Source organism: Mustela erminea, chromosome 4, assembly GCF_009829155.1.
Source record: "Mustela erminea isolate mMusErm1 chromosome 4, mMusErm1.Pri, whole genome shotgun sequence".
Classification (NCBI taxonomy): Eukaryota; Metazoa; Chordata; class Mammalia; order Carnivora; family Mustelidae; genus Mustela; species Mustela erminea.
Genome location: NC_045617.1, coordinates 8864924 through 8887349, shown reverse-complemented (window position 1 = coordinate 8887349; position 22426 = coordinate 8864924). Strand labels below are relative to the sequence as shown.

The 22426-nt window shown below is 49.0% G+C and overlaps 1 protein-coding gene across 6 annotated transcripts in view; it reads left to right on the top strand.

Moving 5' to 3' along the window:
* Positions 1–22426, top strand: part of SYTL3 (synaptotagmin like 3) — a 79447-nt gene that overhangs the window by 26750 nt on the left and 30271 nt on the right. For all 6 annotated transcript variants that reach the window (XM_032338589.1, XM_032338587.1, XM_032338588.1 and 3 more), the window contains 4 exons: positions 4297–4361; positions 18468–18519; positions 19537–19606; positions 21230–21308. In XM_032338589.1, the coding sequence (XP_032194480.1) occupies positions 4297–4361; positions 18468–18519; positions 19537–19606; positions 21230–21308 (266 nt within the window). The remainder of the gene's footprint in view (positions 1–4296; positions 4362–18467; positions 18520–19536; positions 19607–21229; positions 21309–22426) is intronic.

Sequence of the window (22426 nt, the reverse complement as noted above, 5' to 3'; positions counted from 1 at the left end):
ATTTCCCCGAGTGCTGCGTGTCCTGAGACACCTTCGGCGTTTTGTCAGAGGCTCTCAGTTGTCTCTTTGGGCTGAGGAATTGCCAACAAGCACACACACCTTGTTTCTCACCCTTCCTGTGGTCCCTATGGCGGTGGGGGTGGGGGCTTCTTAGATCTCTAGGGAGAACAGGGCAATGTGCGATCTCTAACCCAATTCTTTGTCGAGCCTCAAGTGCAGCAATTTTTCTCACTTTTGTCAATATTATATAATAAACCAAGAGTCACAAACACATGACCTGCCGACAGGTCATGTATCTTTGGCCTGAAGTCTAATATTTATCATTTCAATGCCTTAAGACGGACTGCGGGGTCTCCAACTCACCACAGTCCTCACCCCTCCCTATCGTCTGCACGCAGTCTGCTTCCCTCTTTTATAGTCTCTAGCTGGTGCCTGAGTCCGTGACCCCCACTCCACGTGCTTAGAAGGGCCCACACATGTTAGATCTCGGTGCACAGCCCAGCAGGATTCCAACCTCTCCCTACAGTTCTCAGGGGCTCCCCACAAGGTTTTTTATTCATTTACGAACCCACACGGATTCTCTGGCCCTTGCCATGTGCCCCAGTCAGGCTTGGCGCTGTGAATTCACACAGGGGGCACCTGTCTTCTCTCTGAGGTCAGCTGAGGGAGAGCTACAACCATTTTGCAAGAAGGGGTGGCAGCAGCTCGATGCGATCTTTTCTTTATCTTCATCTTGATTCTCTGAGTCCTCCCCTAGTTACCAAGGATTTAATCACTACGGTCAATCTTTTTTTTCCTGTAAAAACGTTAAAAGCAGATCAACTGAGCTGGCAGGAAAAAACATCACTGTTCTGCTTTGTAACTAAAAACCATCTTAGATGTGAGATTATTTGAAGTAAAAATACACTGAGAAAATCCCACCATAGGCTCGCCTCAGACTCCTCCAGCTGGGAATTACCCAACAGGTGGACAGGTTAGCACAAAGCCGTTAGGTGGGTCTCAGTTTTATAATATTCAGCTTCTTCATTTGGACTTTTGTCAGCTTGTTCGTTTGATGGGCCCTCAGGGACCTCCTGAGGCTTCCTGGCCGTCAGGACATTGGCTGGAGAGCAGATCTACCCGGGGAGAGGAACCTCCGGAGGCATTTCCAGAATCCCATCTCTGCAGACCAGTTTTCCACCTCTTGTCCCTTGAAATGGTGGAAAATACATTAAGCAACTCTAGGGACATGATGTTGACTTTTTGAAGAGCATAAGGCGTGGTTATGGTTAGCTGTTAGGTGGCATGTGTTACTGTTAACTGTCCGTCCGCAGATGCAAGTAATTTCGATGCAAAGTAAAAGTGCATTCCAGCAGGCTGTTTGGCTCACTGCTTGCTCTGAGAGTAACAGGTCAAAGGCTCTTTCTGCTCTGGTCATCCGTTCATTGTATCATTCAACATTTGTATGCTGGGGTTTGCAAAGTGCTTTTCAACAGTTACTTCTTGTTTGCTGCTGAAAGGACAGCATGAGCAGAGTTCAAGGCTATGAGAATGGATGCCAGGACCTCCGGGAGTGTAGTTAGAGCTGGCTCTGTGCCGCGGGCTTGGCATTTACGGGAGCGATCTTAGCACAGAGTCAACGGCAAGGTCAGATGCCAGATTCAGCTCTCCTGATTCCGGAGCTTCTGCTGTCTCCACAAACCCTAGGCTTTTGCTTTCCAAGATGTATTTGTCAATTGATTGAAAATGTTTTTTAAAGGTTTTTAAAATTTACTCATTTGGGAGGCAAGCACGAGTAGGAAGGGCAAAGGGAGAATGAGCAGCAGACTCCCTGCTGAGCAGAGAGCAGGACTACGGGCTCAATCCCAGGACCCTGAGGTCATGACCAGAGCTGAGGGCAAACACTTAACCGACTGAGCCACCCAGGTGCCCCTGATTGAACAAGTTTTAAAGAAGCAAGTCTCGATTCTGAAGAATGTAAAAGCATTCGCCTATTGCTGAGCTCAGAAAATGTTTCAAGAAGCTTTCATAGCCAGATTCTGATTAATCACCTGGGAAGAAATAACAATATGTTTCCTCTGGTTGCTGTGAGTCAAGCTACCCTGCGTTGGCCCTAACGAGGACAGAGACGAGCAGGTGCAGCTACTGCAGTCTGCTTGCCTTCGTCGATAAGAGCAACAGATGGTACCCTTTTTTGTATCTTGGGGTTGGTGTGGACAGGGAGCCTTTGGGAAGGATATTAGGGAACCATTGCTTAGGAATGGCTGATTCAGCAAGGATTGGGAGATCCAGCTCAAATCTATTCTCAAAGGAAACAGAACCTCCAATGCAAAAAACATGCATTTTGACATATGGTCTAGGACAGTGGTGTTTTTATCCTTCTATTCTTTACTCAGAGATGGGCTGGAGACACATGAAGTCTGTGTCCAGAGCTCTGCTGCCAGAAAAGCTCCTGCTTGAGCTTCACAAATCATCAACTGAGATATGCAGTTACAGGACCCAGCGCCAGCAGATGGATATTTTAATCCACTGCAGAGGTTCTGAAATCAGGGCTGGAGGAGGACAGTGGTTTACTCAGGTGTCCCCACCCTCCCCTTTCCTCCACTGAGCTTTCCTTTCGTGATTGTGGATCCGTGCACGGTGTCTGGCTTGGCTCGGCTAGTCTTGGCTGACTGTCGGGGGTTGTGGTTTGATTCACTGCTGAATTCTCAGCTCTGACCTCCTTCCCGTCTGAAGCCGGCACCATCTCTGTCCTGCCCTGGACATGGATGCTTTTGGTCCCAAGGGTTACAGGCTGTGCAGCATGCCAGGCTAGACTGGCTGAAACGGTCACCACCACCAGGAAGGAAAGTCCAGGAAGTCGAGTTCATTTAGTAGTTGGAGGTCTCTTGTTTCCACATTTGATTTTGCTCCTCTACTCTCTTCGTCTGATGGTTAGACTTCGTCCTGCTGGTAAGGATGGAAGAGTTGCCCACGGGCATAAACGGTTGGCAGGTGTGGTCCTTCGAAGAGCATGACTTCCCGGCTGCCCCATTCATCTCTCCAGACTTTGCCTGGTGCCTGATGCCCTCCTTGCCTGCGGAGGGAACTTCTGAGGAGCTGAGTGTCGTGTTTCGTGTCGGTTTATTAGATTAGATGTTTGTATTTACAGTGCCGACTTTTCCCTGTTTTTTCTCCCCACCCTAGGGACATATCACAGTTGAACATTCTATATATTTTGGCTCTGAATGGCAGTGACTGATGATCAAAATTCTGTTATCACAATTTATAAAAGCCCTGTGTATTTTTCCCTTGTTCTAGTCACTAAGCATTGGGAATCATGATTTACTTAGTAATTGGAGAACATGACAGTTGCTCACGAGATAAAGTGGAGGAAGCTGGTTGATGTCTTCCAACAATTATTAGAACTCCATAGAGGAAGAGGGTATTTTAAAAACATGTGGCTGGACATATATTTGTGAAGTGACTACATTTGTAACAGTTCTAAGCATTGGTTAAGAAAAATCCATTTGCATTCATATGTAGCCTAAAAGATCCTAATGGACAATTTATTTCAGTATCTTATAGATGAGAATTCATAAGTTGATGTTCTAATTTTTCTTCAACTTTCATAATCCAGGAATTGGCAAGTTTTGAGGCACATTATTTTAAGGGTGTGAAAAACTTGTAGTATTTGTGTATTTGCGGGGCTGAAGAGGAACCCCAGCAGCTGCCAGCAGAGCAATGGCCAACAAAAGGCCGTTTTGTAGATGGTCCACTCGGACCCACGTCCAGGATCTCCACCCCGTGCATGGATCCCACATTCCAGACGTCAGGTCTGTCCAGGAAACTTCACGGCTACTCTGTCAGCTTTTGGGAAACACAAACTAACCTTAACCTATTTTAGGGATGATCTCCCTCCTGGCCAAATGGACAGCTTTGGATTTTTTTGTTAATTATCCTTCATGCCGTTGTTGACCATTGTAAACATGATAAATTGATCATTTGAATGGTAATTCTGTTTCCCCGTGTATATTTATTAGGAAAACATGAAGTACTTAATATAAATTGGTCACACCCATATGTTCATATGTATATATCACATCTGTATGTTACAAAGAGGATAAAAGAGACTGAAGCAGAGACCCCCAGCTTTGCTGCTAACAGATCACTTAATCTCTATCAGAGATCTGTAAAGTAGGGGTTGGGGCCAGAAATTTGAACTCTGAGGACCCTTGCAAGACTAATTTTATGCAATACTATCTACGTACCTCTTATGAGCCAAACACAGCACCGTCCACATCTCTGTCTGAGGCTTCCTTTCTGCTTGTTTTTCAGAAATGTGAAAATAAAAACTGGAGAATGGTTCTTTGAGGAGCGAGCCAAGAAATTTCCAACTGAAAGTAAGTGCTCTTAAGTTTTTTCCTCAAGTAAAATGATATACTTCTCGTTTTAAAATACTTATGTTAAGACTGTTGAATATAAAAAACTTGATAGGCTGGGATGCCCGGGTGGCTCAGTGGGTTGAGTGTCCGACTCTTGATTTCAGCTCATGTCTTGATCGCAGGGTCATGGGTTCAAGCCCTGTGTCGGGCTCCACGCTGGGTCTGGAGCCTACTTACCACAAACAAACCAACATTTTACAGGTCATTTGGCCCACGCCGCTCAGCATCTTTCCCTGTGGTGCTTCCCTCTGTACCCCAGCTCACCTGCGGAAATCTGCCTGCTGCCCCGGGGGTCTCCCCGGCTTCCTGCTTGTGGGGTGGGCTCTCCCTCCTCCGACACTGCGGCAGCTCTGCTTTGCCCATCCCTTCCGTAACTGGGGAAAGTGCCTTATGCTGTGTTATTTGCACCCTTCTCTTTCTCTCCGGAAGCAGAAACTGTGCTTTTCAAATCTTGTTAGCCCCTCATGGCACCGAGCACAAAACCTTGTTCGTGATCCTTGAGCAACACGATGGACTCGCTGAAGCCCCGGGGAGTGAATGGTATTAGAATTTGGCAGAGGTTAGTGATTAGGAAGGGAGCGTATGTCGTGATTCTCTGCGTGCAAGTGTGCATGTGGTCTGGGCACCTGAAATATCTTATAAGGAATTTGCAAAGCTGATGTAACCGTGTCATTGGTTGCTGGGGCCAGAGACCATGGGCAGAACTAATTTGGCTTTGGTAACATGTAAGTGGCACAGATCGGAGAACGACTTATCAGATAAAAGCACATGCATGTGTCATCAGAATCAAGCGGAGCCCGCGTGCTCTGTGACCCGCGTTCCTCCACGGGGGTAACACCCCTCCTCTGGGATGCGGGTCGCGGGGACTAGACACAAGGAGCCTAGACTGACCTAGAGGCAACGGGCTGGCCTGAAACCCTTCTTTCTCCTGGAAAAAGTGACTGTTTGAGATAAAGAAAGAAGTTGTTTAGCCACAACCCAAAATGTGTTGGCAAGGAAAGGAAGCCTTGTGTGGGAGCCTGACACTCAGCTTTTATAAAAGACACGGTTCGCTGAGGTTGACGCTCCGTTGGCATTACCTTCTCTCCTGGATTCTATTCCAGACCCTTCTTACTCAAGCAAAGATGATGCTTCTGCAGAGTTTCTTACAAATCTGGAAGGAAGGACAATGCTAACGAGTGTGCTCGAGCCAAAGGGTGGGCAAGTGGGTGTGGTCTCACCCCCGATGGCGCTTCTCAGCGTGTTTCCTGACAACCCTCTCTCCCGTCCCAAGCCGGTTTCCAGACACTATTTCCTGAATACTACCCACCCATGAGAGTCTACTACCCCCGGTGTATTTCTGTATCTGTGCTGGGACGAAAATTTGTCGCATCCACTAACCACTCTTTTCTCCTCGCCCCATTTAGGGCATAATCTAGACAAGCATGGCAGGATGAGGTCTGAGTTTTATTGCTTTGTTTTGTGTCTTTAAAACACTTTAAAATACTTTTTTGTTGGCGGCGTTTGGCTGGCTCAGTCGGTAGACAGTTGGATCTTGATCTCAGGGTTGTGAGTTCAAGCCCCACCTTGGAAAGCAAACTGTACTTAAAATTTTAAAAATACCTTTTTTGTTGGGGGGTTGGGGTCAGGTGGTAGATTCTCATTTTTTTTTTTCCACTCAGTTCCTATTTCATAAATGGTAAGATGGTGGGGAGTGAAGTTTCTGTAATTTCTCCATAACAACTCTGTGAAGACCTCTCCTGGAAACTGTTGCGGTTGTAGTATGGTTACTGCCTGAGGGAGATGACCTTGCAAGCGGGAACAGAGGTGTGCGCGCCCGTACCTTCTCATCATCTCTCTGGTGCTCCTCCGCTGAGTAGAAGTGAGAGGACCTGAGGAATAGGACAGGAATGAACCTGAACTCCTGGGTTTCTCTTCTTTGTCCAGTGACTTTCCACCGGAATGAAAAGGTCAAGAAAAAAAAAAAAAAAGTAGACAATGAAGTCAGCCTGAGAACAAATTACCCTTTTCTCTTACTGTTACTCCCAAGGTATAAAAGAAAGAAATAACAAGGAAAAAACAAACAAACAAACAAAAAACCAAATTCCTTCCTCCTCTACAACTGCTTCCTCACATACTGAGGGTCTCATGTTCTTACTGTCCAATTTAGGGTGAATTGGGCTCAAAAGGCACAGAGAGACCGAGGAAAGTGCCGAGCTGGGGGAGCACAGGTGTGAGTTGAACTCGGGTGGGGGGAGGTTGCAGGCGAGGAGCTGGAAGGGCAGTCGGGGTGAGATGACGCTCCCCTGGGCAGGTGGGCACCCCCTGACTTACACCTGTGCCCGCAGTAACCCAGCGGACTCTGGTCCACCTGCTGTATCGGCTGAGGACCAAGGGGGGGAATAGGAGCCACGTGGGGATTTGAGCAAAGAGGATTTAATTTAGGGAATCGGTGAAACAGGTCTTACTGGAGGAAGAGAGGCCAAAAGGGAGGCCCGTGGGACCCCCGAGGTGGGAACTGCCGGAAGCAGACCCTTCCCAGACTGCGCGCAGGAACCTCCTGCCTTCTGGCCTCTCTGGCGCCCTCTGGTGGGCCCTGCGGGGAGCCCGCCGCAAGCCCGGCTCGCCGGGGCGCTGGACACGGAGGCGACCTGTCGGCCGGGTGTGCTGTCCTGGTTCTTTCCAGCCTTCCACATCCTCATCGGAAGCTGGAGAAACGATTCGGTGGCACGAGGCACCGATGAGTACGAGACGGCTCAAGCCCATGCCCCGTTCTATTGCTGGATTCACAAATTCCTCCAAACGTTAAAACGATATCATTTTATGTGTTTTCGGTCTTCAGCTGGAGGCTTGTCCGGGGCTGGAGGATCTGCTGCCCCCTGGCGGGGGGTGGGGGGTTCACACACCGACCCGGGTGCGCCTGTTGGGGGCGGCAGGAGGCGGGGTCCTCCCCACCCCGGCTCTCCGCAGGGCTGCCTGAGTGCGCTTACCGGGCGCTGGCTGGCTTCCCTCGGGACCCCAGGGCCCTGAGAGACAAAGGCAGAGCCTGGTCTTTTTTATATTAATTTTGTTTATTATGATAAAATATGCACAACATAAAATTTGCATTATGCGTTCACATTGTGTACCATGCCCCCTCCCCCCCATTCATCCTCAAGACTTCCTCTCCCACAATATCCTCCGCCTTCAGCTACCCAGAACTCCTGGGAACTTCTCTCTTAGGCTCCTGCTTCACAAAGCACACCCTGTCATTTCTGCTCTGTCCCGAGGTGACACAGGTCCGCTTTATTAGAGCAGGAGGGATGGCACAGGGTGGGTGAGGAGGCCAGCGGCCCCGCAGGAGCCGTCAGCAAGCTGGCCACCCCAGCCTGTATTCCCTACCCTAATCCCCACAGCTGAGCCTCAGACCTGTCTCCCTTCTGTGATCCATTCGGTCAGCAAGTCCCCACACTTCTGCCTCCCCAGTGTCCTGAATCTTCACCCCGCTCTTCTTTCCCACTTCTAACGCCAGAGCTCTAGCGGGTCCCCACGAGTTCACCTGCTTCCCCCATATTCCATCCTCCACTTTGCAAAGAGGATACTTTCTTTTCTCTTTTAATAAAAGGTGTTTCTTTTCTGATTGTAGAAGTCATGCATGCTTTTGGCAGAATATCTGGGAAATTCAGAACGGTATACCGAAGGCAATAAAAATCCCTCCACTCAACAAACTGTTGTAGATCACACACACACACACACACACACACACACACACACACACACACACTCTTCCAGTCTTCTTTCGAGGTGATTCTGTGCATGTGTGGGCACATACAGACTTACATTTCTTTTTATAAAGACTTTATTTTTAAGTAATCTCTACACCCAAAACATGGGACTCAGACTCACAACCATAAGATCAAAGGTTGTATGCTCCACCCACTGAGCCAGTCAGGCACTCTCAGACTTACAGACTTCTTTAAAACAGATTTATGATCAGACTATATATGAGTTTTAATTTTGCTTTTAAAATTCGATATAGCACAAACATTTTCTTAGGCTATTAAGAGTGGTCCCAACATATATTGACTGCTGCATAAAATACATCAGATGGATATACTCAACCTGTTCCCTCCATTTTTTTTTTTTTCGAGATTTTTATTTATTTGAAAGAGAGAGACACAGCGAGAGAGGCAACACAAGCAGGGGGGAGTGGGAGAGGGAGAGGGAGAAGCAGGCTTCCCGCCAACCTGATGCGGGGCTCGATCCCAGGACCCTAGAATCATGACCTAAGCCAAAGGCACACACTTAAGGACAGAGCCACCCAGGCGCCCCCAACCTGTTCCCTCTTGTCAGGGAATGTATCACTGTATTCAAACTTTCGTATCACAGATAACTCTGTGATGAACATCCTGTTCAGGTATCGAGGCATCTCTGCTAATTTCCTTTGGAGAGATTCTAAGAAGAAGAATGGCTGGTCAAAGCTGTGAGCACCTGAAAGGCTTTGATGTGTTTGCAAAATTACCCTGGGGAAGTGTTGCTCATTTGAACCACCAGGACCAGGTGCGTGGGTGGTCCTACCACACTCTGGCCACCTCGAACTCCTATCCCTTGAAACGGGACTGCAAATTACATTTGTTCTGAATGTAAAAAAACAAAAACAAACAAACAAAAAAACCTCATTAAAAATTTTTTAAATTTTCACATTAAAAAAGTGAAAAAAGGGCTGCCTGGGTGGCTCAGTGGGTTAAGCCTCTGCCTTCGGCTCAGGTCATGGTCTCAGGGTCCTGGGATTGAGTCCCGCATCAGGCTCTCTGCTGGGCAGGGAGCCTGCTTCCTCCTCTCTCTCTCTCTCTCTCTCTCTCTCTCTCCCTCCCTCTCTGCCTACTTGTGATCTCTCTCTGTCAGATGAATAAAATCTTAAAAAAAAAAAAGTGAAAAAAAGTTGAGAAGCGAAGAAAAGCATAACAAATAATGTTAAAAAGACAATGACTTCACCCTGAAAACTTCTGTTAACGTTTTCATGTCTATCATACATCATACCTGTTCTTTGGTGAATCAGTGTATCTATGTTTGTAAGTGTAGATTGTGTATGTGTGTGTATACAAATATACACATATACACACATAACTACACACACATTTTTAAAAGTATTGAGATAAAACCATTAAGAAATTGATGTTTTTAGGTAAAAATGATTGAGTGAAGACAATTTTCTCTGAGTCAAGCTAATAGATTTACATAATTGGGATCAAATTGTATATACAGTTTTATACTATTTCTTCATATAATAATTTACAAGAACATTTTTGCATATCCTTATCCCCCATCAACTACATACTTTCTGATGACCACCTCTCATTCCAACACTGGAATATGACTTCACTTACTGAACCAAATCACTATTGTGGTACAATGAGAGAACTTCTGGTTTTGCTCGTACATTTTTGGGAATTTATGATATTATTAAAATAATAAATACAAGTACAATGCACATCTTTGTAGATAAGTCTTTGGTACATCTCTGAATATTTCTAGAAAGAGAAGGATAAGATGAGACGTTAGGAACATTGCTCCTGGGAAGGGGCAATTCTCCTTACCAGTGGGAATTGTTCATAAAAACAATCCAAACTATATCAGTTTGCTAAATCCCGTTGGTTGTCTGAAATGGTTTCCCATCATTTTCATTTGAATTCATCTAACTCCTAGCAGGGTTGACTATCTCCCACCTGTTTGAACTTCTGCAGAATTTCTTTATATGATAAGGCTCTTCGCTCTGTTCTGTCCTGTTAGCTGCACCTGTGTCGTTATTTTTTTTTTTTTGTATACAGTGAATTTTAACTTTTCCTGTAGAATTCTTTGAGGGTTGGAGCTCTGAGGGAATGAGTGAGTGAGGGAATGAGTGGATGACATGAGTAAGGACGGAGCTGCTTGGAAACACAAGGTGATGTTCTCTCTAGAGTCCCTTTCCTTTTTATCCAGAAACCTAGAGCCAAATTTAATGTTCAGTTGAAGGAATTCCAAGAATCATTATGCCCTCTGTCACCCCATTTCCTTTTTATATACCTATTTTAATGGTTCTGTTGGATGTGTGCCATTTAAGGTAAATTCTCCCCAAATTTCCTTCAAAGTAGACAAAGTATTAAGGAATAATCCAATGAAGATATTAATTGGAGCAGTTTGTTGTGCTACTTTTCCAACACTTAAAAAGTTTAAAAGCAAGAAAAGATGAATTCCAATTTTTATTTTGCAGGTAAAGTGTACAAAAAATATTTTATAGATGTTGGTTTTCTTAAGTTTTTTCCCCCCTGATTATAGACTGGCTTTAGTTCCCCTCTAAGATTTTATAATTTGATATTTATTGTTGTTGTCTTAAAATAATTTGTTGTCTTAAAATAATTCCCTGTAAGCCATAGTTGTGGCTCATCTGGAGTGAGTCGGAATGATTAAAGCATGCAGACCTCCGTGGGGTCTGCAGTGTTCTGCAGGCAGCGAGCTACCCAGCCATCCGGTACGGTCACCTCCTGCCCCTCCCCCCTTGGGCACTTGGCCATCTCTGCGCCTAGAGTTTTTACTGTGGCTTCTGGGAACCCTGCTCCAGGATCAGCTGCAAAAGCTGTTTCAAATTCAAAGTTCCCAATTCCATGGGACCAGGTGTGGCTCAAGAGTGTGCATTTAACAAGTCCCCAGATAATTTTTTATGCATTTTAAGTTTGAGAGCTACTGGTAAAGCAGCAAATATAATGAGCAATTTTGATGACACTTTTCTAGATCACTAATAACTTAGAGAACTGAAACTGAAAACCCATCTTACATTTTTTTGGCATCTGCTAAGCTTATAAAGATAGCGCCCTCTTCTGGCTACTTGCTGTGAATGCGTCTTTTACCTTTTTTTTTTTTTTTTAACAACCATGACATTTTATTACTTGATATTTGAGTGTAAGAGCAGAAAGAGAACAATACTAATACTCTTAATACTAGTATTTTTTCAATTTCCAGAATAGTTAAATGTTATATATAAACAATCTGTTGTGACTTTCATTCCATTGTTAGTAATTGGGAAACACAATAATTTAGGGAGGCTGGGGTGCCTGGGTGGCTCAAAGAGTTAAGCCTCTGCCTTCAGCTCAGGTTAAGCCTCTGCCTTCAGCTCAGATCAAGCCCCGTGTTGGGCTCTCTGCTTAGCAGAGAGCCTGCTCCTCCCTGTGTGGGGGTTGGAGCACTTGGGCTCACAAATTAAAAGAAGAAGGTATGAGGAAATAGGGGTGACCCTACCACAAAGCCCTGCCTTGATTGCCTCTGCTTGCTGGCTCAGTAGAGACCTTCCTCCCATGCAATTCAGCAGGTGGATTTTGGAAAGATGATCGAGTAAAGCTTTCTGGAGGTTACAGATAAGCGCCTAGTTCATGTACTTACATTCACGAGACAGCGTCTTTATGAAATCATGTTTATTTCCCAGATACATAATTTGGTATATGCTCTTGCCTTATTTTAAAGAAAATGTGACATCTTATCTCTCGATATTTCCTCCTCACTACTCTCCTTCAGAGGGAGGACAAAATGAAGACAAACCCACAGGAGGGGGTGGGAGCCCTAGAGCGGGTTTCCCAGCTGATTGAATTCCTCATTGTGTCCCGGACAGATTTTCAGACCGGTCCATTTGAATAAGTTAGAACAGAGACTGTCAAGTCGATTTTATGACTCCTGCTGAAGGAAGCCCTTGACCTTCAAACTATTGGTTCCTACCCACTGTTTCTAGGTAGTGGTCCTTGGAGGCAGGTTTTTGAGTTTAGCCGTCTTTGACTTCATGATGCCTTTGGCTTTGTTCACAGTCGGACTCAAAAATGGAATTGCTTAGATTGTCAAGGGCAGTTGGATTGTCCTACGTCAAAATGAAAAGCTTGTGCATCAAAGGACACTGTCAACAGAGTAAAAAGATGACCCATGGAAGGGAAGAAAATATTTGCAAATCACATATCTGATAAGGGATTAATATCCAAATTCTTGAGGATAGAGGACTCCTAAACCCCTACATTCAATTTTTAGAGAAAATCCAAGGACGCAGGAAGGCAGTCTATATTCTGTTAGCCCCTAGGTCCTCAACAAACCTGGGCCAGTCATTCTAACCATCAGCCTAAGTGCATCTTTGTGTTAGAGTTACCGTCCAGCTCCTGGTGATTATTGTCAACATGAAAGTCATCCAGAATTTCTACTGATAGAATATAGGGCTTAATTAAGGAGAAAAAATTATTTTTCTGTCTTGTGACTAAGCAGAAGAGTAGTGTCTCATGGCAGAAGGACACTGGCTGAGAGAGATTTTCTGCCAACAGGATTATAAATTGACTATTATTAATTTTTGCTCTCCTGGAGGGCATTAGTTGCTGATTCACGGTTCTGTGCTCTATCTTCTTTTATCCTGGGGCAGTACCTTGGCTCCAGTGCTATTTAAGCTCAAAGCTTCTCTAAGGACTAAAATATATTTAAGAATGGCTCTGGAATCCAGCTTTAAAACCATTTATGACAGGACATCATGATTATACGCTGAGGGATTTCTAGGTCAAATTTGTTGAGACATTTTCCATTTTGCATATGTGAGCCAAAAAACTGGTTCAAAACTTTATCTTCTAGAGATGTTTTCCTTTCCTATGAAAGAAAAAAGTCCTAAAACACACTGTAATTCTCCAACAACCCCCCCCTGCAATTCCTGGTTTTTTGTGTGTGTTTGTTTGTTTTCAACTCCTGGTTTTATTTGCCTTTTCTAGAATTTCGAGGGTACTCCAGCTCCAGTGTGGGCCAACTATCAGGATGGTCACATACAGTGGAGTGGGTTGAGCACTGTACTAGGGAGTCACCTCTAAGAGGGTACGGTTTGCATCATAGACATCTGAGCAGTGATGATTTTTCTGGAAGAATCAGCAAAAGGTGTTGTTCTAACAACATCCGTATATTACAAACAACTTGTACAACCAACTCCTAGGGGTAAACAAAAGTATCTTGAGGAAGGGGCACATTTGTCTCATTCGCAGGGAGCTCCGTGTGGGGTCGCCCCACCTGTGTTTTGCTTCGGGTCACACCAGGGATTCCAGAGTGTGGTTTCCTTTGGGGGATCCTGCTCCCCAACCAGGGGCGCCAGCGGAGAGGTAGCTGTGGGCCAGGCCCCCCTCCTGTTCGATGGTCTGCTCGCTCCCCATCAGGACCCCACAGGACTCGACGGCTGTGTGGGACTTCCCTAACCAAGGGCTGCTGCGGGGCCTTGCGGTCTGGCAGGGGAGGTTAACAGTGGTCTCGGAAGACAAAGAAGCTGCATAGATCCCAGAGTTCCGGACATGAGGCTGCTTGTCCATCGGACAGCATGGTTCACCGGCCTGATCATGTTGCCCTAGGTGTCGCATGGGGGTTCCACGGAGGCTGCTCGGGGCCTGTGTCACCCAGGTGGGAAGAGTCGGGGGAGCAGGGCCCGGCCACCACTGCCGGGCCGGGGCTGCAGGGCGCTGGGGGGGCTGGTGGCGAGGGTGAGCTGCCGGCGAGGCCCCGGAGGCTGCTGAGATGGGCGGCGGGCCCGTGGGGGCGCTTGCGAACACCGGCGACAAGAGGCCTCCTCCCCGCTCTCTTTCGACTGAGAAGTGGTGCGTAGACAGCGACTTGTCGCAGACGCGCTGTGCCGCGGCCCCTCAGGTGTTGGCTCTGGAAACCACAGCTGCGCTCGGTGGCGGGAACAGACCCGTGCGGGACCGTGAGCGGAGCTTGTGTCTTGCTTATCTCCGTGAAGGGCTCCTGTGTGTTCGCCCCAGTGAAGGTGGGTGAATGGGTGAGTCACATGGAGGCCAGGTCGTGAGAAAGCAGCGACCTTGGTTTTTTTTTTTAAAGATTCATTTATTTATGTTAGAGAGAGCCTGCCAATGAGCATGAGAAGTTGGGGAGGGATGGGGGGGTCGAGAATCCCAAGCAGACGCCCTGCTGAGCACACAGCCCTGTGTGGGGTTCGATCTCACAACCCCGAGATCACGGCCCGTGCCAAAATCAGAGTCAGCCACTTAACCGACTGTGCCACCACGTGCCCTGATGACCTGTTCATACCTGTTGGGTCGCTCAGCTCGAATGAGGAGGTCACGCTTATTGTTAAAATAGTTCTGGTTGCTGTTGTCATATTTATAACCGCCACCCCCCCCCCCCACCGTGAGACAAAGCCTCTGCTGGTGCTGGTGACACTGAGACGAGGAAGACGGGACCTGTGTCCTCAGAGTCTTCCCCGTGTGGTGGAGACTCTCCAAATAAGGTCACAGTCACAGGGCTAAAGAGTAGGACTTCGGGGCACCCAGCGGGCTCAGTCCGTTGTGTCTGACTCTTGATTGCAACTCAGGTCATGATCTCAGGGCGATGGGATTGAGCCCCGGGTCAAACTCTGCTCAGCAGGGAGTCTGCTTGAAGATTCTCTCCCTCTGCCCATCCCCCCTTTAAAATAAATAAATAAAACAAATAAATAAATCTTTTAAAAAAAAAAAGATGAGGACTTTAACCTGTCTTTCCTGGGGGTACAACTCCACCAAGGGCAGCCTTGAATGCCGGTCGAGGACATTCTTTCTGTGTTGGTCATATATGCGTGGACGGTGGGCTGCAGCCCGAGGTCGGCATCCCCTCTGCTCGGGCCAGGGCATGGCCGGGGGCAGGCTAGGAGAGAAGGGGGAGCCCGAGGGGCATGGAGGGCTGCTGGCACCCTCACTGCCTGGCCCCTCTCTCCCTCACCCTCAGCCCCAAGGCTGGATGCCCCAGCCCAGGCGCCCAGGCTTGGTTCCTCGCAGGGGAGACACACGGGACGAGTAGAAAGTGTTTCTAAAATGAAGCCTCTCCAAGTTTTCGGGGAGTTGGCCATTGGTTCATAAGTGGTTGCTTCCCCCCTTGCTTTTTATTATGGACATTTCCCCACGTGAGCGAGGCAGAGAGAAGGGTAGAGCCTGCGTGCCGGTCACCGCTCCACTCTGTGCGTCCGGTTTCGGAGGCAAGTCATGGTGCAAAAGGCAGCTTTGTCTCTGGACCCTGGGGCTTTGGGCCTATTGCAAAATGTCCCCAAGCTTTGGTTTTCATTGATACAATAGAGATGACACCTAGAGACAACCCGAGAAGCAAAGGCAAGTGGAGAGCTGGGACCAGCATCGTGCAGTCGACTGCTGACGAACGGCGGCCGGGCCTTCTTGAACGTGCGACGATGGAAGCCTAGGCTCCCGGTCCGGGCCACAGCGGCCAGAGCAGCGCAGTAGGGCCGCTGCTTCCTGACACCTGGGAGGACCCCAGGGAGGGCTCCTCTGACCAGCATTTCCTCCCCCTGGTTACATGCTGGTCATTTAGTTTTTTTCAGAGAGAGAGCGAGCGAGCGAGCACGTGTGCAAGAGGGAGCAGGGGGAGGAGGGGCAGAGGGAGAGACTCTCAAGCTGACTCTGAGCGCGGAGCCCAGGGTGGAGCTCAGTCCCACGCCCCCGAGATCCTGAGAAGCGGAAATCAAGAGTCAGACGCCCGCGAGCTTAGCCACCCAGGCGCCCCTGTTACTTGCATTTTTCCGTTACCAGAAAGTCAATAGTGCTTTTTAAGGAAGCCTCTGAGAAGAAACAGCGGAGGGACTAGAGGAGGTAACAGGGATATAATATAAACAGGGAAATAAACAGGGGAGCTGGACCCGGCCACAGGGCAGGGCTTCCCCAACTTCTGAGAACAGACCTCGATTCCGTGCAGCGGCGCTGGGCCTGGGTTTCTGCATTGCCCGCAGGCTCCCAGCTGCCCATGCTTGGAGTAGAAAGCACATGGCGGTGCAGTAGGACCCGAGGGCCAGACCTGTTCCTGTGTTCATTTTTGTACGTCCTGCGAATTAAGAATGAGTTTTATATTTTGGAATTGTCCAAAGAATAGTTGTAACCCATAAAAAAAATAATTAAAAATTTCAAATTTCAATGTCCACGAAGTTTAATTGGGGCACAGACATACCCCTCTTTATTTTTTAAAATTTTATTTATTTTTAAATTTTATTTAAATTCAGTTAATTAACATATAACCTGTTATTAGTTTCAGAGGTAGAGCTGACTGATTCATCAGCGGTGTGTAACACCCAGTGCTCATTCCATCACGTGCCCTCCTCGATGCCCAACCCCCGGTTACCGCATTCCCCGCACCTCCCCTCCGTAGTTCCGATATTGTGTATGGCTGTTGTCACAGGCACAGAGGACAGAGACTAGGTAGAGCCTAGAATTCTCACTCTGCAGAGAGGGTTTGCGGAGCCCACAGCGCAGCCGGCCAGACCCGACGCGGCCAGCAGGGGGCAGCAGAGAGCCGCCTGCGGCCCGGCCTTCCCAGGGACCTCCCGCGGGGTACTGGGAAATGGGGTGTAGGGGACTAAGCCGAAGTTGAGAATGGATATAGGGGCCTGAGGTAGAAACGCCCCGGCAGTGGGCGCTAGGAGATGAGGTGGGGGTAAGCGGGAGTGAGTAGACAGTGTCTGTGCAGGAAGAGACAGTGGGCAGGCGGGGTGGGCCAGGCAGGTGTGGAGGCCCAGGGACACTGCGTGGGGGTTGGACTCTGGGCCATGGCGGTGAGGAGTCACTGAAGGGCTTTAGGCCGTAGAAGGATAGCATCGATAGGAGAGGGCGCTGTGCCAGGTGGCTGTGCCTTGGGGACACTGTCACCACAGTCCAGGGACAGGATAGCGAGCGTCCGCAGCAGGCAGGCTGTGGGAAGGGGGGAGCCAGCACCCATGGTGAGCGCACCGGCCGGCTCCCAGGGGCTCAGAGCTTGCTGTCCCTTGGGTTCTGCATTTTCACCCAGGACACCCTGGATAGTGTTGCTAATTTTTCTTTTTCTCTGCCTTGTTTTTCTCTGCTTTCATGACAACCGGCCAGGAGGCGCTCAGGTTCAGTTCTCTTCCTTCTGGCCTCGCTGCTTTCTGTCCAGGCGCTCGTGCGGAGGTGGGCTTCCCCCCATCCCCTGTTGCAGGCTGATTCTGCGGGTGCAGCTCTCAGCCCTCGGGGCTGCCTTTCTGATCTGCCTTAGACACGCTTTTCTTAATGATGGGGAAGGCTCACGAACTCCTTTGAGAACCTGGTGAACTCCATCGCCGACACCCCACAGTGCACACAGACAGGTGGTTTCAGAGTTTGACTTGAGCGTTCGGGGCCCCCCCACTCCCTGAGGCTGGCTCCAGTGAGGAACCGCTCCCCTGGGGGGTCAGCCTGCCTCCTGGCTTTAGAGTTTGGGCCTTGATATCAGAGACGCTTGCCTTCCCCTCCCAAAGTCCTCCCAGACCTGCTTCTTGTCTGATGGAGATGCTATGAATATGGATGTAAGTCTTTCTCTGGAATGGATTAAGACCTTCCCCATACCACACGGGAGCTAGACAGCGTGGCGGCCTTGCATGGGGCAGCGGAGCCCGGGGTGGCAGCCCAACCTCTTCCTATGCACCGGGCCAGGAAACATCATGTTCACAGAACGATGGATGTGGAGAGTTCTATTTTGGGGCCTTAATACATCATAAAATCCCCTTGCCTTGAAACAAAAGGAGTACTATATCAGAAAAGTCTTACTGAGGAAATCATTGGCCTCTGTAACTACAAATAAGTAGATTACATTTTTTAACGGATTAATTTAATCCCCATAACAAGGAATGTTTAAAGGAATATAGTCATGCTATTATTAAATGTTTCCAAAGGACCAGTGGAAGCTTGGGAGCTTGGACTGCTTTTCAAATTTTCCAGATTTAGAAAATCTAACCCTATGTCAACTCTTATTAAAAGCGGTCATTCCCTGCGATTATGTGTATGTTCGTGTTTATGAATGCATTTTGAACAACTTTTGTGGGATGTAGTTTATAGAGCATAAACGTCATCTGTTTTTTAACATGTATTTTTAACATATAATATAATTTAATTATTTCTAGCAAATTTACAGGATTGTGCCACCATTACCACAGCTGAATTTTAGAGCCTTTCTAGCACCCCAAGATGGTCTTCTCCTTTTTCACTGTAAGAAGTGGTATTAGAAAAATAATAATTTTAATTGATTACTTCCTGTGTGTGCATCACCAAGGTTGTCTTCTCACTAATGAATGACCTTTGCTGGTATCTCTCCCAGGCAAACACGGGACAGCCGGAGCAAAGCTCTTACAATCTTATCAGGAGCTGAGGTGAGTGCGGGGAGAGGGCGAGGGCGGACCGTCCTGGTCCCTCCTGGCCTGGGAACAAAGGACGCTAGAAGAACTGGAGATCTCTTGACTTTCAGACGTGGCTGCTCTGGAATGTGACTTTTTTTTTTTTTAAATGATAAAGTGCCTAGAAAAGATTGAAACAGAGGCAGTTCCACATTCTTATGAAGAGCCTTCTTGGGAGCTCGCAGAGCATTTTCTCACTAAAGGTTTTATTTCCTAAATTCTGAAATGTGGTAAGAAAATGAAATATTATTTTTGAGGGCGAAGTTCTAAACCAAGCATTTGCTTTTATGAATCATTCGCATCTCCAGCATCACGCGCAGTGCCTACCGCCTCACAGGCTCCGTGGAATAAAATTGGCAGCAATGAGGCGTGGTCTGCGAGATGCTAACTTCTTCTTCATATTCTTTTTTTTTTTTTAAGATTTTATTTATTTATTTGATAGAGAGAGGGAGAAAATATTTGAGGGTGGGGGAGAGAGAGAGAGAAGCAGGCTCCCTGCCCAGCAAGGAGCGGGATGTGGGACTTGATCCTAGGACCCTGGGATCATGCCCGAAGCTGAAGGCAGGTGCTTAATGGACTGAGGCACCCAGGCGCCCCTCCCCCATCAGCTTCTGATTCCCTTCCTGCGTGATTTTGGCATTCATGGCGTTTTGGGCACTTCTGCTGACGCGGGTTCAGCTGTCCCGCAGGGGACATGCACGTGCGCTGGGCTCCGGAGCCGCCCGGCTACTTTCGACCACACGCGTGGAGCGCGAGGCCGGGGCAGCTCGGTGCTCATCGGCCGCGTCCCGGTACCAGGAAAGGATGACCCGCCCGGAGGAGCAGATCCACGCAGGGCTGCCCGATCCTCTTCTAAAATGTGAGGAAGTAAAAGCAAAAAAAGAAAGATCAGAGAACTTCCACTACAGGATGATGGCGAGTCCCGTGTGTTTGTCGGACTAATAGTTGGATCATTCGTGACCCGTTTCTTATTCCTGTGTTTTCCCTTGGCAGCAAGATTTCTGTGGTTCCTCCGACCCCACCTCCTCTGAGCGAAAGCCAGTGCAGTAGCAGCTCTCAGAGGGTAACGTGTCCGTTCTGTGCGCCTCCCTGGGGATGGGGAAGCGGGAGCGGGGAGGGAGAAGGGGGTCTGAGAGGTTGGACCAAGGTCACGGGAGCAAAGGGATCCACCTGTGGGAGGAGCGGGCCCTGGAGGCCGGACGTGCTGGGCCTGCCCAGGGCCTGTGCTCCCACCATGCTCTGCGGGCATTAGCAGCGACTCCCCTTCTGTCTGCTCCCCACGTCTTCACCTGCCCCCACATCCCCACCTGCACCCCGCATCCCTGCCACTTTACTCGTCATTTTGTTGACCGTCTTCCCTACGTGTGCTCTGCGCTCTCAAGTGTGGGGACCTGAATCGGCGGCCGTGTCGGGGTCTCTAGGGAAGTAAAGAGGAATCAACACAGGTTGATTCACAGGTGTGTGATTCATGGGTGTGGGAGTGCCTCTGTGTGTGTGTGTGTGTGTGTGTGTGTGTGTTGAGTACTTATAGATGCTAACAGAAAATACACCAGGACCCTTTCTGTCCACAGAAATTAGTGGTGTCATCTTTGGGAAGTTACCTGGGTTCCCGCTTGGGAGGCGGAAATAATTATACTCCGCGGACTTGCTTCCCATGGCTGGTGTGAGAAATTAATGAAATGATGTCTGTGCTGGTACTTGGAAACTGTAAAGTACCATGAAAATGCATGGTCTTGATTATTTTTGTTATTCTTCTTCTGTGAATTGAAGAGAGTAACTACATCTGTACATAGGAGGGCATGTTCATATGTTCATGAGAGAAAGAGTCTATTTATTCTTTTCCCAGTTTCAAACTGAGACCCTGGAATGACCTTCAAAATTCTGCTCCACTTTCTCCTTGAGATTCTAGATCTTCCGAAACTGCCCCAGCACAGATGTGCTCAAGACATAGTTCCTGGATGGATGGATGGATGGATGACTGCAGGGGTGTATGGCTGGCTGGCTGGCTGGATGGATGGACGGACAGATGAGTTGATGGAGGAGTGTATGGCTGGAGGGATGGATGGATGGATGGATGGATGACTGCAGGGGTGTATGGCTGGAGGGCTGGATGGGGCAGACGGAAGGAGGAATGGGGAAGGGGAGGGGGAGGGATGGCGGGATAGGACTTGAAGGGGAAAGTGACCTCCTTTCTGTCACTTTTGCTTCCTTTTGCTTCTCTCTCCCGCTTCGTGGGGTGGACTCACTCCTTGGCTCCAGCCTGGTGCTCTGAGCCTGGTACCACCACTGGCCACTGTGTTATGTGCTGTGTTGGCCTCCTCTGTGCCTGGAGCTGGGGTGGGGTCATACAAGAGCTGGTTAAGGAAGCAGGAGTCCACCTGAGTACGGTCCGAGCCCGCGGAATGTCGGGCGTTATTCCCAGGAGGTAGTTGCCACCATGTCAACACCCCTGCTGATGCCCCTTCCCGAAAGGCGGGTGTCAAACCTCAGAGGAAGGGGGTCCCTGCCTCCGGAGAGGCTCGTGCCCTCCCCTCCGCAGACATGCACGCACACACACCTGCACGCACCCGGAGCCCGTGCGCCTCGCTCACACCTGCCGGCGTTGGGGGTTGGCAGCCTGGAGGCGGCTGGGCAGACACGAGTTCTCAGCTGTAACCTCATTCTCTCTCCTCTGTCTCTGTTTTAGTTACAGGAACTTGGTCAGTTTAAAGGATTTAATAAATCCGTGGAAAATTTGTTTCTGTCTGTTACCACCCACATGAAAAGTAAGTGGACGCCCCTGCATGTGTTCTCCCCACCGTCGGCCGAGGGGACCTCTCTGTCTCCAGCTCCTGGGGAGAGCCAACACCCCAGCCCTTCACCCCGCCACCCGCAGAGGCGGCCTCTGGTTTCCTGGGGGAAGAGGAGACACCCTTCAGCCCACTGGCCTGACTCAGTTTACCCCCACTGCTGCCCTGACCTGCCAGAGCTCAGCACGTGGCGGGAAGCAGCTGGCTTGGACCAGTATGGGCAGCCGCCCCAGCCTCTCCCAGGGCCCCACAAGGACAGTGGGGTGGGACGTCTCTGGGGAATGAGATCTGGGAGCTTTCCCGCCAGGCACGGCCCGGTGTCTGTCCTTTGCACGGAACTGCTTGTCCATTCGTCTTTCCGTCTTGGTCAGTTTATCTCCCTCAATGGGCAACAATCATGTGATTCGCAGATGTGCAGAGCCCAGAACTCCCACTGCTTAGAATCCTGCGTCTTTCAGTGTCCCTCTGCTCAGATAGTCTCTTTCCTGTTGATCTTAAGCCGCAAACCGCATATAATAGCCCGGGCCCGCGAGGGTGCCCAGAGAGAGGGTCCCGTGGGGCAGCAGAGGGTTTCAGGGACCCAGTCCTTTTTACCACGCTTCTGTTGAGCTGCTGCCCACGCTGGTGGATGTGGATGGGCTCAGTGCTGTCCCTTGGCCTTGAGACAGTCTCATGACTTGATTTTAATTAGTTCTCTGTATTCCCCACGAGCCCTTCTGAGCTGCTTCGTGACAACTGAAACCAAAGCACCACTTTTCAGACAAGCAGAAAGGTGACCGTCCCCAGAGACGGTCTGTCCCCCTCGGCCTCAGGAGGACTGAGCAGCAGAATTGCATGCCGCCTGCTGGCTGATAGAGGTCGGAGGTTTGGAGTCACCCCTTAGTCTGCCTGGCTCTGGGACGACAGCCGCACTCCGTGCGCGCCAGCCTTGTAGGCCGGTCGCTGCACTCAGCCGCGGGCTCTGCTCCTGCTGCCGCTTTTCCTGTCCACACTTCTCCGCGTCGCTTTCTAGAAGCACAGCTTCTGCCTGAATCCACTCGAGAACCCCCTCCCACCGCTGTACTCTGGAATCCTGCCTCAGCATTAGCTGGGAC